We start from the raw sequence: 18,282 nt of genomic DNA on the forward strand, positions 1-18,282 counted from the left end.
TCCTCTGAACCTCCCTGTTCCACATTCTCCCCTGTGATGATTGACTTGCCATGTCTGCCAGCAATAATTTTCCCAAAATGCACAGTGAATAATTCGGTCATATAATAATTTAAACTATACTGGTTATCTAGGTATTTGTGGTCTCACTGGTTTAATTATTCCTATCTGATGCCTTCGCTGGTCTCTTGAATACATTACACATCTTGCTAATGCAGTTTTTCAATATAAATAATATTTAGAAATCAATCACTTGGGATCAAGTGGCTGTTCCTACACTTCCACCTAATTTCACTTACCTGTCACCTTCCCGTCTGTCGTGATTCTTTCTCTCTCTTCTTTTCTATCTCTCCATCCTCACATCTGAATGACGAGAACTTTGTGTTAAGGAAGTTTCAAAAATACAGAAGCCAAATCACATACAAATACATGAAATTTTAATTTTAACTGATATCATCAGTTACTGGTTGGACCCTACATCTGATCAAATACATCTTAACTCAACAGTATCAATCCTAAATTTGAAAATTTATCTGTTTTATGATTAACCATCTAGTTTAAAAACTCTTGAGTACTCAATTCTGATTGGTCGATCACCAATGTTCCGCTGTCCCAGGCAACCAACAGCACCCATGGTCCACAGAATACACCTCATAACCGACAGGCTCATTTTACACAAATAAAATCTCTTACAACCATTATTTTGTGCCACATAATTGAATAATTTAGTTGTAGGATAATGTATAGGGAGCTGATGATTATAGAAAAGATAACCTGCGATAGGGGAATGGAACCTTGATCCATTGAATTAACTTACCGTCTGCTTGTTTCTTTTTTTGTTTTTTGTTTTTTGTTTTTGCCAGAACTCAAAATCATATTTCGTAGTAAGAGTAAGGAGTAAAAAAAACAAAAAAACAAAACAAAAATGAAGCAGTTTGAGTGAACAATAATCAATAATGTGCTCAGGTAATAGTTTTTTATGCTTGTACAATACACTTATGTGTGAATTTACATCATTTTTGCCTTGACTCCCTCAAACTGTTTTTCCTCAGAGCTGGATGATGCTCTGCACTGCTCAGTCTATCGATCAACTTTGTCTCTACACTCCGCGTACAGTAAAATGAGAAGGGATTCAAACTGAATGTTTATAGCTACGTCCATAATTACACCGGTGATATAACAGTGTAAACTTATCCTTGCATGTTTGCATGTTTGTTTAATAGCCAGCGTTAATATTATTATGTCATTTAACTGTTATCTCTCCACTCCCTGACTCTTTGTTAGAAACTGAGATTGATATAGGCATTAAAGAAGTTGAGACGATGGCTATTATACAATCATGTTAACATGCTATGCTAAATTTATACTGCTGTAACTTACCTTCATAGTTATGGATAGGGCTTCAAACATACAGTCTAACTTCCTTCTCCTCTTAAAAACAAAGTGGACTTCCCTTTGCAAATAGGGCTATGATTAGGTATAATTAAGAGTTGAAAAGATGTTTTGTGGCAACTGCCTATCAATTCTGTTGAGAAGTAGAAGAGTAGTTCAGAGAATGAATGTATTAAATACTATAACACTTATATTAGATCATATGAATAAACGTGTAGTTCCAAGTCCTACACGTTTCTTTGCCCATCCTTTTACAAGAAGTCGATTTTCATAGTTTGTAAGGAGACATGCTACAGCATGTAATTGGTTAATGTTGACTAGAAGTCAGAGTAGGACTTCTGTGTTGAAGAACTTCCTTCCTTTACTCTGTGAAAGAGGCTCAACATGCACAGGGATGGATTAGTGGAAGTTGCTCCATGTTGTGATGCTGCTGCTGACTGTGGACTCTTGATTCGATATCTGTCTGTAACGTCCCGCTGCTTTAGGCCCAGTGACACATCATTACAGAATAAGAACATCTCTATTATCTATATAAATAAATTGAATTAAAGGGCACATTTTGAGTAACTTCTAATAGATTTATAATAATTAATAAAATAATTTAACAAAATCACCACATATGTACACATACACACACATAAACACACTTACACGCACACACATGGCAGGACACTGAGGCTTGAGACAAGGAAGACGCTACCTTATGATACTTAATGGAAACAGGTTTATTTCCCTAAAAATTTGTCCTGTATTTTATCATAATTATAGTCAACCAACTACGGGTAACATCCTTAGTTATTCAATGATCATGACATTTCAAGAAAAAGTATCAGTACCAGTGATACTAGCCCTGTATTTACTTGGTATCGGCTCCATACCTAAATTCCCACCCATATCAAATAAAGTCCTTTAACAGTTGTCGCTCTCTCTCAGACTCGGGCTTACAAGCATCATCTATTTCTAAAGAACCAAATAGCTACAAACACGGGTATGTGGACTTACTGTAAAGTTAACCACTGTGTTGTATTTACTAGATGCTTGACACAAAGATATGACGCTGATGTTCCACTTTTGTGTCCTCTGCCCGCTGGAATGTAAAATATCATTTACACATACATAATGTAATGTATGTGCAACGTAATGATGCTGAGTAACACTAGGCTAACGATAAACAGAGCGACACCGGAAGTAAATGAACTGGCTGAGAAGTACGGAAGTACGTCTTTGCTGTAAAATGAGTTTGGACAGTGAACAGCCAATCAGAATTTGAAAAACAATCTGAAAAACATTAAGAGGGAAAAACTGTTGTTAATACACACTTAGGTGTATTGTGAGCACATGAAAAACCCATTATTGATTATTGTTCGCTCAAACTGTTTAGTTTTTTTTTGCTTCATTGTAACTTTTGCACAAAATATAATTTTAAGTTCTTGCAAAAAAGTTTTTGTGCTCAAAATTTCACCATAGTCATCAGACGTTGGTGCTTCAGTGTGTAATCAAGGGGAATAATTTTCCAATTATTTTTTTTCATTTTGACAAACTGTATTAACACATTGGACCTAAAAGTAGGAAATGTTAGATTTTTCACTGTAAAAAAAAAAAAAAATTCTAACTTGCTACAATGTAAATCTGAAGTGTAAATTTCAAAAGCTTAGCAAACAACAAAGGTGTTTTTGTCCTAACTATTTCCACTAAAATGCAGAAAATACATCAGACATTTTTGTACAGTTTAGTACAACACAAAATCTAACTCCAAGCTAAGTTCAAACTAAGCTTTGTATTGGTTTATTAAAAGATGTTTGTGAAATTTGCTCAGTTAAAGTTGTGTTTTTACTGTAGTGTCTCTTCTCCTGTTTTACTACTAGTGAGGAATTATTCTACAATATTCACTCATCATGACAATAAAATAGTTGATTAAGTCGATCTACTGCAGTAGAAAACGTTGTAAACACCCGGTTATGTCTCTTAGGTGTGTGGCTCCTCCCTCTCCTGTGGGAATCACACCTGTGAGGTTGAGTGTCATGATGGCGTCTGTCCTCCATGTCCTCGCTCCGTCAGCAGATCCTGTCCCTGTGGAAAGACAAGTGAGTGAGGACACAACCCTCACAAACACACATCTGTCCTCATACTATAGACATGTCCCCATCATTCAGATTGTCCTCATATAGACGCTGTCAGAGTTTACTAAACTTTAACCAGATAGAAACTGACTAGAACAAGTTAAAACTCGACAGGTTACACATCACAGACTCTCATCATGACCCAGGTTTAATTTTTTTTAAGCATTGAAACAGCCGGTGGGGACAATGTTCCTGACCTGAAGTATCCAGATATATACAGCTACCTGATTAACTTTCCCTCGTCCTACTGCAGAGAGTCAAAGTATTCAACCAGGCCTATGATACTAATTATTAGAATTACTGTCACACTAATTATTGATGATACATGATTTTATTGTCAACAATATTTTGAGACCATTTTTTGACTAATATAATGATAATATGTCATCTTTCCAAAAGCAATAAACTGATTTATTTCTCAAGAGTATATTACAGTGTAATTGGAATGTGAAGAGCTTTTAAATGTCCTACATCATTTCTAGTGAACTCCACTCTCTGTGAGCTCACACCATCTTCTGCTGTTTGGTTTATATTTACTTTGTCGACCTCAGTGAGAGTTGACATTCAGGACGAAGGCTCCACTTCATCTCCAGCTGCAGTTCATTTATTTCCAGCTGGTTAAACTGGACCGGATGGTTGTGTCTCAGGTGTTAATTCGTTCAACTTACTCGTTGCCTCTACTTTCAAACTAATATGACAAACTGACTCGTCTGTGTTAATGGGCTCACTTTCATTTATTGTGCGATTAATTGATTGGTTATGGTGATGGTGATATGTCAATAGTTTTCTCAGATTCCTGTAGATTACTGCAATAAAACCAGAAATCAGAGAGGCCCCCATTTGTTTTTACACAACTTTTTCCCGTTAAGTAGGGACACCCTACATACTGTATGTGTTCTGTATTAACTCTATGGAGTCGACAGACGCGGCAGAGAGTCCAAATCACATGATCAATTTAAGATGACGTGGCAGCAAGACACAGCGTCACTGAATCTCTGTTTCAACTTTTGTAGAAAGTGGTAACTTCAAACTACAGACCCATTTTTAAACTGGTGATAGGACAAGTAAAACTCGACTTATTAAAAATAAATTGCCAAACGCTTTTTGTTAATCTTGCCATCATGTTGTTGCACGGAGAAACGGTGAAAGGGAAAAAACTAGTGGAGATCACTAGCCAGCTTCAAATGCTCAAAAGCAAAAAAATAAATAAAAAAAACATGACCAAATTTACATTATTATCACATTTTTACATTCAATATTAAGCTATTCCCATGTTATTTTTTTTTTTATCTGAAACATGTGCAGCAGTAGGGTGGCTGTGCAACTAGCATAAACATACCTGACATAAACAAACGTAAAGTTAGCAGCTGTACAGTTTGCTTCTCTTCTACTAATATTGCAGCATGCGCCTGGATTTCACCTGGCTCTAAGCCAGTTGCGGGGAACCTGACAGAGTCAGCGGCGGGTCTTAGCCACTGTCGTGCTATTGAGACAGCTCCTGTATCGCTGAGTGAGGGAAGTGCTGACTGTCTTCTGCCTCCATTTATCCCTTCACTAAAATATGTTGGATTCATGTTAATGTGTGTTTAAAGGAATTTAAATCCGTGGGGCGAAATTAAAAGAAAAATAAAACATATATAAATGTCTAATCAACCCAAGAATTTGTGTCCTCCCTGCAGTGATGGCTGTGCTGGACATCTTCAGATTTAGAAAGGAAATAATCTTGATGTGTTTTTCACCTGCTGCACTAAGTTTCCTTGGCCGACCACTGTGTCTATGCTCCTACTAAATCCCTGACTTAGTGTTGTAAGGATTGATGCTGGTTTGAAGGCCAAGGTGTAGTAACTAGGGATGCACCGATACATCGGCCGATATTCGCCTTATTAATTAGCACTGGCCAAAAAAGATGACATGACCAATGTTTGTTTTTTGATTGACATGTCACACGAGCGCTGTGCTGAAGAGAGACTCTCTCTCTCTCTCTTTGTTTTAGAAGTTGCAATTGACAGAAGGGAGTGCGCCATCTGTGCATTTTCCTTGATCAGCTGAAATGAAATGTCAGTTGTGTGGCGGAACTTCAGAGTCTCAGAGAAAGATTCATAATATGTAGTTTGCAATACATGTGCAATATTTCTAGAGGTGGTACTGTAAGAAAGGACTTCAACACATCAAATATCATAGCCGACCAAAAACAGACAACTGAAGAAAGTTCAAACCACCGCCAGTTAAGACTCAAGGCGCTTTTGTGTGTGTGTGTGTGTTTGTGTGTGTGTGTGTGTACACACACACAGGACATAGACTCATTGACCTACACCGTAGTGAGACGTTTATGGGTCAAAGACGTATAACGATTTTAAAAGTGGAAAAAAAAAAAAAAGCTGCTATTAATAATAATAAAAAAAAAAACAACAGTACAACATCAAATCAATGTCTAAAAACCTACAGCTACTGAATTGATTAACATGTCCAGTGTCTCTAAAAGAGGACATGTCCTGGGTAACAGAATACCTTCGTTATCCAGGAAGGACAAAACTATTTTTCCTTTATAATCAGGCACTAACTGGGTCTACTGTGTAAAACATTAGCTTAATCTTCAACACATCAATGTCATATTTCACATGAAATAGGTCATTTTAAAATGTAGAAAAATTATAAATGTGTTATTAGCCAGAAAGACACATCATGGCGATACATCACGTACCACTGAGCGAAAAGGTCAAAATATCAACATTTTAAGAGAGATTTACTGATATTGTTTTCTCTTTCGGGTCCTTTAGAATCTGTTGGCTGATACAAAACCCTGTAACATGAATGTCCAAATCCAAATATGGTCATATAGACACTTTATGTGTGAGACACAGGAAGGACATTTCAGAATCCAAAAACGGGGACAACAGTATTTCTTGAATATCTGAAAATGTAAATGAGCTTAGTGTTGTTACTATATTTGTAGGTGTCATTACAAACACCAACACAATTATGCCCCAGTGTATCATCAATGCCTTTATTAAGATTTTTGACATTTTTAGCATAATTTTGTACTGTTTTAGCCCGGATGTTATCTAGGAAGGACAGTTTTGTACTTTTGAGTTAAATAGGTCCCTAAATTTTCATTTCTTACAGTAAATACTCATATGAGTAAGTAAAGTGTGGGGAGAATTGAGTAACAAATTGTACTTTTTAAATTTTTTTATTTATTTTTACTACTATAAATATGTCTTGAACACCAGAATTGACATGTTTCGTCTTTGACCCTTATACATGTGCCTCATCAGTCTGACTCTGTAATAACACCACCCAAACACTAGTTGATGCCTGCAGACAATAGCAAAACAAATGACTATAACTTTATTTATTTAGTTATTTATTAACTTTGTTATTTACAACATATTTTATTTTCCCCATTGTTTTTACACTTAAAATAATATATAATGCATATGCACGTAGTGCTTAATATATATAATGCAGGTACTGAAAAAACTTCTCATTGTTCTTTATCAGACTAAAACCTGTTATTATACTGATGATTTCACTGATGTTATTTTTGACAAAAGAACTTCATAAGAATTATAGGTTAACTTAAAAGGTTGTTTTATTTTTGTTTAGAATTTGTGCACATTGAGATGATAGGATGACGAGATGAAGCACTTAAAAACAAAACACAGTCCAGTAATGTGTAAATAACAAAAATAAATAAATAAAAATCAGCATTGGTCAAATTGTTACTTTAAACATCAGTATCTGCACAGATTTCACAGTCGGTGAATCCCCAATAGTATCACCAAATACTAATGTGACGTTTTTCTTTTGTTCACTCACTTTGCATTTTGTAAATCAATAAAAATAGACAATCGTTATTAATATTCTTAGTTTACAGCATTTTTCACCCCCCACAGAGCACTGTTTGTTCCAAAGACAACGTATGGATTTTAAACAGAACTACAGTGAATAAGTTTCCTATGATTAAGATCAATACTCACATGGTCTGAGCAGCTTGTACTGGCTCATCTGGTTCTTCATGAGGCGGCGCTTCATTCATTCATTTTCTGTTGACACGAGAGTGAACAAAAAAATAAATAAATAAATAAAGTATAGCAACAATGTAATCAAATTACTTGCTGGGGAAGGGATTTAACAATTTAAGTTTGCTTATTAGAATATCACGATGGCTCATAGAAACAGTATTATTGCCATGTCTGTTGTCCTGTGTCTTTCACACAGGACAACAGGGTCCAGATGGACACAGTCAGTATTCATGATGTACATCCAGTTTTGGAGTTTGTCGGCTAAAAACAGCGTATTTTTGTCATAATGTAACGAGCTAATCACTGAAATGCGGTGATTGTATTATGTATCACTTAGATTCTGATTAAAACACGTTGTTTTTCAGAGATGGAAATAGCCATGGAGTGTGTCATCTCTCATTTTCGTTTAATCTTTAATGAGGGCTGTGCAGTACGGTAAACTAGCCGCACAGCCTGAACACTGAACCATAGGCTGCTACCATTTCCAAAACAGGGATTTATGGCAGAAATTAATTTTATGTAACCGAACATTAAAAAATTTGGATTTGTGTATCATTGTATTTTATTCCATTTTGTTGGAGTTTTATTTTGATTGAATGAATACTTCAACATTGTGGGAATCCCTAGTCTTGTGATCACCATGAGGCAAATAGCAGAGACTCCAGAAAGTCACTATCTGATGAGTTTTTGTCAAAATCCGTTGAAACTTAATGCTTTCCTATAAACAAGATGTGTTTTCTTAAATCAAGTCTAATTCCTGAAACAAGATGGTTTATCTTTTGCAAATAACACAGCAGCTTAAAAACCTCTTCAAATATCAAAAACGCTTGTTTCATATGACATATGACTCAAAACAAGATGTTTTCAAGACTTTTTCACTTAACAAGACATTCAAGATGTATTGTCTTAAAACAAGTCCCTGTATCTTGCTGAATTGGGACTTGTTAGGCAGTTGTGTCTTATAACTTATAACTATTATAACTGTAATGAGATATTTTGACTAGAAATGAGACAAATATACTTGGTAAGATTTGGATTTTTTTTGTGGTGTAAATAGTCTGTTATATACCTTTAATGACGTTAACACTGTTTAAATGAATGTCTAAATACCACAACATACACTAAATTATTCTTGTTTTTTATTTGTAACATAATCACAACAACAACTAACTACTTAATCCTGAATTTCTTTCTCATTGTGAGTAGTTTTAGAGCTGAATTAGTATCATCTCTTTGTAATCAAGATTATTTTGATTGATATTGAAATTGCAATTAATAAATACGATTATTCATTTCAAAAAAAGTATTTTCTGAACCACCAAAACTCAACTTTAAATCTAAAGTTTTATATCATAAATGTCACGTTTGTCACAGACACTTTATGGCAGAACTTTAAATGGTTAAATAAATGTGTCGTGTTGCTTTGAGGTGCAGACACACAACAGAGCAACAAACTTTACAAACAATCTCCTTCTGCTCCACGTCCGACAATTTGAATCCAAAATGTCTCCAAATGACTGAAGTTGTCCCATCTGTCTTTTAACTAAAGGCTCAGGCTGCTTCCTGCCATGATGTCAATCACTGTCCCACAACTGATCCACACACATCACACGTTAAATGTCACAAGCTGCTGCTGCTTTCTTGAGGGATCTCACCACAATGTTTTATCGTTTTATTGCAGTAATTCACATCTACTGCTTGTGGGATGTTTGGGAATCCCATCAAACCACTTCCACTTCGCTTGTCCCTGACTAGTCTGACATCCTGGAGCACAACAGCTCCAGTTAATTAGTTAGTTGATCTCAGTTGTAAACTGAATAGTTATTAGAGAAGAGCACTTTCCTGCCAAATACAGGTTGTGCATTGACATCACAGCCAAACGGGGCCACATGGTAAAAACAACGTGAAATGTTTCAGTAAATACAGCGAGACCAGGAAAAATGTGGATCATCAGATCAAATTAACGACAATGGGACTCAACAATGATCCACACGAACTAGTGTGGAATTGGAAGAGTGGATTAGCCTCAGTTACAGTTAGTTTCATTATGATAAATGTTGCTAAATAAAAATGCTAACACTAAGAGCTTTACTGAGAAGCCGTCTCCGGCCATTGGAACGATGCGTCAACGCGGCCGCCATCTTGTTCAGGGGGAAGCCGTGTCTGCTGAATGTATCAGTGAACGGAGGCAGAGGTCTATCAGCGATTAAAATCATCATAACTCACTGAATTATCAACCGATTTTCAATCCGTTTGGTTTATTATAAATGTCAGACATACATTTATGACACAGTATAGATTGGTTAAATTAAAAATGCAGATAATGTGCAATGCCATTGAAAAGCTTATAGGTATACACACACAAAATGGTTACTTTAATGTATATAAATATGCAAAATAAATTATAAAACACCTTTGTCATATTTTGTTCTATTTTATTTTATGCCACTGTATTTTATTATATCCAAATACCAGACTGCTATGACGACTTAATTTCCCTTCGGGGATGAATAAAGTAAATAAGTAATCAATCAATCAATCAATCAATAATTTTTTTTTTTTACAAACATGTATGATTTCTTTATGCAAAAACAGATAATTTAGTATTAATCTAAAGAGCAAAACCTGAAATTTGGCAAATCGGACAGCATAAAAACAAATAAAATGATATCAGTTGATAATTCAGTGAGATGTGATGATTTTAATCGCTGATAGACCTCTGCCATCGTTCACTAATACAGTCCGCAGACACGGCTTCCTCCTGAACAAGATGGCGGCCGCGTTGACGCATCGTTCCAATGGACAGAGACGGTGAAGGCGCCATCTTTGTCTATATATCTATGAACGCTTTCAAAATGGCGGTGTTATGATTGACGGCGCAGTGTGACGTCAGCACCCGGAGCTCTATAGCCGCGGTTAACACCATTAACAATTTTTTAAAAACCTTTTAAAGGAAATAATGAGACTATAGTAGTGTTAAAGGCTCCATAACTGCGACTGATACCCGAACCTTTAGTCAATCCCTGAATAAAGTCATTGTGTGGTCGGTAACGAGCCAAAGATGGAGGGCTAACCTAGTTTAGCCTTTAGCACGTAGTGGCTAATTCTGAGCTCCCAGTGAGAGGAGCCATTAAACCAAAGTGGGTCATTACGTTCAGAGTCACACAGGATTCAGTCCTAACTTATAAGTAGGTGATTTGATTTAATTTGTGATTTTTTTTTTTTCGTGTTTCAGACTGGAGAATCAGACTTATACACAGTGAGCCTGCGCGGATGACCGCCAACAGCTTTAGCATGTTTCGCTTAGCTTTAGCTTTAGACATGCGCTATTAATAAAAAATAATAATAATGATAAAAAACATTCTGACCATAACTTAACGACAGGTATAAAATTAACTCATGTCGATAATATCTTCTTCACATTATTTAACTGAACTTACCGTAACCTGGAGCTCCAGGTCCAGAGAGACCGACGCCGAACCGCGGATCTGAGAGGGGCCGTGAACTCCAGGAAGAAGAGGGAGGGGGAGGAACAAAATGGCGACGGCTCGGCCAGCTCCGATGGTGTTATAGTTTATAAGTTTGGATACTGTTGTAAATGTTTTCAAAGAAAAAGAAGAAAAAAAGAAAAAGGAAATTATGTATATATATATATATATATATTTATGTACATACGTGTGTAAACCCTCATCCTTTGTCTTGGAAGTAGCCCAGTTGAACAGCAAAGATGTGGCCCATTTAAATGTAAATGTTTATGACGGCCCTAATCCAGCCCAAGTATATTTTTAAAGCTTGATGGAACCATAACACAGCCAGATACCACAGCTATGCCATCTATAAACAGTGTATATGGCTGGGCCTTGTGCCTGCATGGACCAAACTCCAGATTTTACCCAGAACATGAACTAATTCATACCAAACCTTTTACCTGGCCCACTTTCGTAACTGAATGATGGGCCACATCTGGTCCTAAGGTATATTAGCCTCAACTGAACCATAACCAAACCAGACTTCTTCCAGGAGTTAACTAATATATAAGATTATATGGCTCATAGCTGAGCAAGGTACTGAATACATGTGTGTTTCAGTTCTACTGAACCATTGTGGCCCTTTAATCTATTCACTTGAATGAATGACAGGCACCAAATAATAACAATAACAGTGCAGTATTAGCAGTGATTAAGTTGCCCTGTATATGGATCATTTTAACCATTCATAATATATGACAAAGAAATACACATTCCAAAATCCAAAATGTCTCCAAATGACTGAAGTTGTCCCACCTGTATTTTAACTAAAGGCTCAGGCTGCTTTCTGCCATGATGTCAATCACTGTCCCACAACTGATCCTCACACATCACATGTTACATGTCACAGCTGCTGCAGCTGCAGCCACAGAGGTGCGTTCATGGTGCTTTTACAGCGCAGGAACTTACAAACATGCTACGTGGCACATTAATCGTTTTCTTCAATTACAGTGTTTTTATGATCGTGAGAAGCCAAAATCAAAATTGCAATCGAAATTCAATTAATCTTCCAGCCCTAATCAACACACAAGTCAAACCCGTTTCTTGAGGGATCTCACCGCAACGTTTTATCGTTTTATTGCATTAATTCATATCTGCCGTCTTGTGGGATGTTTGGGAATCCCATCAAACCACTTCCACTTTGCTTGTCCCTGACTAGTCTGACATCCTGGAGCACAACAGCTCCAGTTAATTAGTTAGTTGATCTCAGTTGTAAACTGAATAGTTATTAGAGAAGAGCACTTTCCTGCCAATACAGGTTGTGCATTGACATCACAGCCAAACGGGGCCACATGGTAAAAACAACGTGAAATGTTTCAGTAAATACAGCGAGACCAGGAAAAATGTGGATCATCAGATCAAATTAACGACAATGGGACTCAACAATGATCCACACGAACTAGTGTGGAATTGGAAGAGTGGATTAGCCTCAGTTACAGTTAGTTTCATTATGATAAATGTTGCTAAATAAAAATGCTAACACTAAGACTTTACTGAGAAGCCGTCTCCGGCATTGGAACGATGCGTCAAACGCGGCCGCCATCTTGTTCAGGGGGAAGCCGTGTCTGCTGAATGTATCAGTGAACGGAGGCAGAGGTCTATCAGCGATTAAAATCATCATAACTCACTGAATTATCAACCGATTTTCAATCCGTTTGGTTTATTATAAATGTCAGACATACATTTATGACACAGTATAGATTGGTTAAATTAAAAATGCAGATAATGTGCAATGCCATTGAAAAGCTTCTAGGTATACACACACAAAATGGTTGATTTAATGTATATAAATACGCAAAATAGATTATAAAACACCTTTGTCATATTTTGTTCTATTTTATTTTATTCCACTGTATTTTATTATATCCAAATACCAGACTGCTATGACGACTTAATTTAAAGTAAGTGATAAATCAATCAATAATTATTTTTAACCAACATGTATGATTTCTTTATGCAAAAACAGATAATTTAGTATTAATCTAAAGAGCAAAACCTGAAATTTGGCAAATCGGACAGCATAAAAACAAATTCATAACATGATATATGCATTCTTTGCAAAACAAATTACGGGATCTGTTGACTTTTTTTGTATTTCATTGTATTTCATTATTCAAAGTTTTCTTCCAGCTCTGCTAAAAAATAAAATTAATGTTAATAATAATAGCATACATGTATAAATATGATAAATATATGTTTGACATGTAAAATAAACCAAACGGATTGAAAATCAGTTGATAATTCAGTGAGTTATGATGATTTTAATCGCTGATAGACCTCTGCCTCCGTTCACTAATACAGTCCGCAGACACGGCTTCCTCCTGAACAAGATGGCGGCCGCGTCGACGCATCGTTCCAATGGACAGAGACGGTGAAGGCGCCATCTTTGTCTATATATCTATGAACGGTCTCAAAATGGCGGTGTTATGATTGACGGCGCAGTGTGACGTCAGCACCCGGAGCTCAATAGCCGCGGTTAACACCATTAACAATTTTTTAAAAAAAAATTTAAAGGAAATAATGAGACTATAGTAGTGTTAAAGGCTCCATAACTGCGACTGATACCCGAACCTTTAGTCAATCCCTGAATAAAGTCATTGTGAGGTCCGTAACGAGCCAAAGATGGAGGGCTAACCTAGTTTAGCCTTTAGCACGTAGTGGCTAATTCTGGAGCTCCCAGTGAGAGGAGCCATTAAACCAAAGTGGGTCAATACGTTCAGAGTCACACAGGATTCAGTCCTAACTTATAAGTAGGTGATTTGATTTAATTTGTGATTTTTTTTTTTCGTGTTTCAGACTGGAGAATCAGACTTATACACAGTGAGCCTGCGCGGATGACCGCCAACAGCTTTAGCATGTTTCGCTTAGCTTTAGCTTTAGACATGCGCCATTAATAAAAAATAATAATAATGATAAAAAACATTCTGATCATAACTTAGTGACAGGTATAAAATTAACTCATGTCGATAATATCTTCTTCACATTATTTAACTGAACTTACCGTAACCTGGAGCTCCAGGTCCAGAGAGACCGACGCCGAACCGCGGATCTGAGAGGGGCCGTGAACTCCAGGAAGAAGAGGGAGGGGGAGGAACAAAATGGCGACGGCTCGGTCAGCTCCGATGGTTTTATAGTTTATAAGTTTGGATACTGTTGTAAATGTTTTCAGAGAAAAAGAAGAAAAAAAGAGAGAAAATATGAAAAAAAAATGCTGCAAATATCTACCCACTGGTATGCACACTATATATATATATATATATATATATATATATATATATATATATATATTCATATATTTATGTACATATATGTGTGTGTGTGCACACCCTAATAGCAGGTGTCCTTTGTCTTGGAAGTAGCCCAGATGAACAGCAAAGATGTGGCCCATTAGCAGGCGATTCATTGATGTAGGAGTAAATGTCACGTCCGGCCACTGAGTGGGGCCGATCATCGCGTGGCAACGACATTATATCTATCAGTGTGTGTGTGTGTGTATCTGAATGACTAACGTTTCACTTGCTTTCCGGCCAACAAATGCTAGCAACACAAAATAAACACTGATTACTGGGGGGATTTGTATTTACCACCAGTGGTTTGTTTATTTTCTTGGCTCACTTTGGGCCCCATAGTACAAACTGATCATGGTTAAAATGCCACAACAAATACAGTGGTTATGTTGTTGGACCAGTGGACATGGTAATGTTGCCGTGCCTCTGATCGTGTTAATGATGCTTTAATTAATGAAGTGTGTGTGTGTGTGTGTGTTTATTTTGTATAGAGTCGTCTCTGCCGTGTACAGAGGAAGTGTTGCCGTGTGGAGACACATGTGATCGTCCTCTGTCCTGTTTAAAACACACATGTTCAATGAGGTGTCACCGCGGGGTTTGTGAGACCTGCAGACAGGTACACACACAGACACACAAACACTATGATACACACAGACCTGCAGACAGGGACACACACAGACACACAAACACTATGACACACACATACTATGTGATACACATACTTTGATACACACACTCTGTGTATTGGGGGGCATCATCAGTGTGATGGTTTCTATGGTAACTGTTCAGGAGTAGATTAGACAACTAGACACACAATATGTTAACAGACACACAGGCAAGTAACGCTGAACCAGTTAAAACACAACAGGTGTGTGTTCATTCTGTAGTTGTGTGTTTAGTTCTATTAGTTTTTTCTACTTTTTTTATGGTAGATACCAACACAACTCCTTCACACACGTGGACACACATTACATTAGATGCACAATGATTTTTAGGAGCAAATACACTGTACAGTCCTACACACTGTCAGATACACACTCTATAATACACACTCTGTGACACACACACTATAATACACACTCTATACTTCACACTTTATAATACACACTAGAATATACTCATGTGTCCTCTCCTGTCTCCTGTCTCATGTCTCTGTGTGTGTCTGTGTGTCCCAGGAGGTGGACAAGGAGTGTCGTTGTGGTAAATACAGGAAATTGATGCCGTGCCATAGAGAATATCTGTGTGACTCCAAATGTCCAAAAACCAGGAGCTGCCAGAGACACCAGTGTCGGAGGAAGGTCAGTGGACACACACATGTCTGTCTTCAGTGATAAGTGGTTTAGAGACTAGGGGCGTAACGATTCATCCACTACATCGATGAATCGATTAATTTTCCTACGATCCAACTACATCGATCTGTGCTCGGCAAGTTGGCCGATTGTATCGACACTAGGAAATAACACACTGGATTAAACAGTCAGAGGATCCGCTTAGAGTATTTATTTGAGAAACACTGTAAAACTGGACAAACAAAATTTACAAAGTAGTTTTATATACCGAAAACACCGTTATACAAATATGTGATTAGCTTCCAGCTAACATCAACGGCAAAATTAAAGTATATGCTCATGCTAACATTCACCTTCACGTCTCCTCGCCTCCCCGCCTCGTCCCACCAGAGACACTCAGTGACCTGAGCAAAAAGAAAACCACTCGATGAAACGTCGGATGATTTAACACAGCGTGGGTCGCCACCATCATGTGATAAACAGACCAGGTGTAGTGAGAACGTCAGCGCTCAAAAGAGGAGATAATAAACAAAAACGGACACGTGGTGTTAAACTTCTGGGCCATAATAACCTCGTTCTTTATTGATAAACCGAGCGCCGTCCAGCGGATTGAGACACTTGAGGAAGTTTACAAAGTGACGGTAACCTGTAGATTAAGAACCCAAAAGAGTAGATACTGAGCAGGATAGTTATCTGTTATCTGTCCCACTCCTAATGAATGTAGAGGAAACACTGAGTAGGTACTTATTTCAGTCACACTGGTTTAATGTTTGGCTAAAAAGTTCCTGAATCGATTTCAAGTTACTGAATCGTTTCGGATCAGTTCGTTTTAAATGAACTAAAATCGTCCTTGAATCGTATCGGCAACCACGAATGGTGAACCGAATCAAATCGTTGTTAAAATTAATCGTTACACCCCTAGTAACTAGTGAATCAACAACCAATAGAGATGTTCAGTCTTGAACAGTAATTCCTCGTGTCCTGTTTTGGGACAAGCTGCACCGTGCTCCGGTCCAAAGCTTCAGTACCGTAGCAGTTGCAGCTGGAGGCTGAGTTTAGACCGGTCCAAGATAGAGACGATGTTTCTCGCATCCAGATCCCCTGGCTGAAAGATTCATATCATTCAGAGCCTGATTTATAGAACATTTTATTCCTAAAAACATGGTAAAAATTTGATTATTTTTCAACTCTTGACAGTATTTTGTGATAAAAAGTATATATCCAATATCCAAAATCCCCTCTGTAAATACCCTGAAATCCAATATGTTCACAAAATGAAAGAAGAATTTTGAACCTCACTTTATGCATTATTCAGATTTCTGTTCTCTACATGTATGCAAATTAGGTCATATTTAAGTAGATAACTCCTCATTTTCATATTTAAATATAAATTCACAGAAAACTAATACATAAAAAGTATTGTATTTATGTCAGTAATCAACTGGAGAAGTTTCATGGTGATATCTGCTGGTTAAAAATATTACGCTATTCACCTGTGGTGTCTCACCTCAAATAACAGGACGCGTGAAAGGTCAGCACGTAATTATGACCTATAAAGCAAACAAGTATCCCGTTATCACAACAGCAGCAGCAGCAAAGGGTTCATGTTCAGAGGAATATCTGACTGTACGAAGACAGTTTAGAACCAGAGAGTCATTGTGTCGTCCGGTTCCCTCTCCATCACGCTGCTGTAACCTCGAATAAACAACACTCCTTTTAGTTCGACGTTGCACCATGTGTGGAGGTAACCGTGCCTCAGTCCACTTGGTTCAGGGGCCAGTGGGGGACAGTCGAGGGGGTCTTACTGAGTCCACCCTCAGTCTCAGAGTCTCAGAAACCTTTTTAATAACTTTATGTAAATCTGACATGCTGAACGAGAACAACTGACCTTTGACCTCCTTATCCTCCTCCTCTGACACATGAAAATGGGAAAGACTTCCTGTCCTTCACATCCTCATGCCCCCTGTACTCCTGTCTCTATGTTCTACTGTCCCCCCTCTTGGTATCGTTCAGTCTCCTGGTATCTGACCAGCTCCCATTAACATTATTATTATTATTAACTTCAGACATGTTTTTCATAACTGTCCAGAACTGTCCCGGTACTGAAGCTCAGACATGAGTTGTTCATGTTTTTGTTTTGTTTTTTCAGATTTTTACTGAGTGTTGAGCCAGAAAGGGAAGAACTGTTTTAATCTGATGCTTTGATTTGTGACTTTGTTCAGAATAAATAAAAACTTCTCAGAGCAGCTACAGGTGAGTGTAGCCTGAAGACTGAGCTCTGCTGTAAAGAACCATCAGTGTGATGAATGGATGACTCATTGGTATGGTTTCTCCTGCCATCAGTTTACCTCCTGTGACCTCGACTCCAGCTTCTGATTCGCTGGTTTGATGTTTGTGTGATACAGCTCAGTGGTCGAGGCTGTAAATGTCAGAGTGATGCTATCTGCTCCGTGTTTAATCCGATAAGTAAAGGTTGACCGGCGCTTTGTCACGGATTTGACAGGACGAGGTTCAACATTTCCATCTGTTTACATCAAAATGATCTGGATCAGTTTGAACATTTTCATTTTTCCTCTCTGTGAAGATGGTGTGAAGTCTGTGGAGGGAGGACATGAAACCAGCACAATGTAAAAACTAACTCTGTT

General features: G+C 37.5%; 1 protein-coding gene and 1 long non-coding RNA gene across 2 annotated transcripts in view; one reads left to right on the top strand and one right to left on the bottom strand.

The window, feature by feature from the left end:
- The window catches only part of nfxl1 (nuclear transcription factor, X-box binding-like 1), an 86,772-nt gene that overhangs the window by 48,675 nt on the left and 19,815 nt on the right, over positions 1-18,282 (top strand). Inside the window, exons 11-13 of the mRNA XM_047585825.1 lie at positions 3,359-3,473; positions 14,840-14,964; positions 15,524-15,646. Of these exons, the coding sequence (XP_047441781.1) occupies positions 3,359-3,473; positions 14,840-14,964; positions 15,524-15,646 (363 nt within the window). The remainder of the gene's footprint in view (positions 1-3,358; positions 3,474-14,839; positions 14,965-15,523; positions 15,647-18,282) is intronic.
- LOC125010458 lies at positions 3,329-11,316 on the bottom strand. Its single transcript, XR_007113078.1, has 3 exons — positions 10,975-11,316; positions 7,490-7,555; positions 3,329-3,459 (listed from the first exon to the last, which is right to left on the bottom strand). It is a non-coding gene; the product is annotated as an uncharacterized LOC125010458 (long non-coding RNA).

Source organism: Mugil cephalus, chromosome 1, assembly GCF_022458985.1.
Source record: "Mugil cephalus isolate CIBA_MC_2020 chromosome 1, CIBA_Mcephalus_1.1, whole genome shotgun sequence".
Taxonomy (NCBI): domain Eukaryota; kingdom Metazoa; phylum Chordata; class Actinopteri; order Mugiliformes; family Mugilidae; genus Mugil; species Mugil cephalus.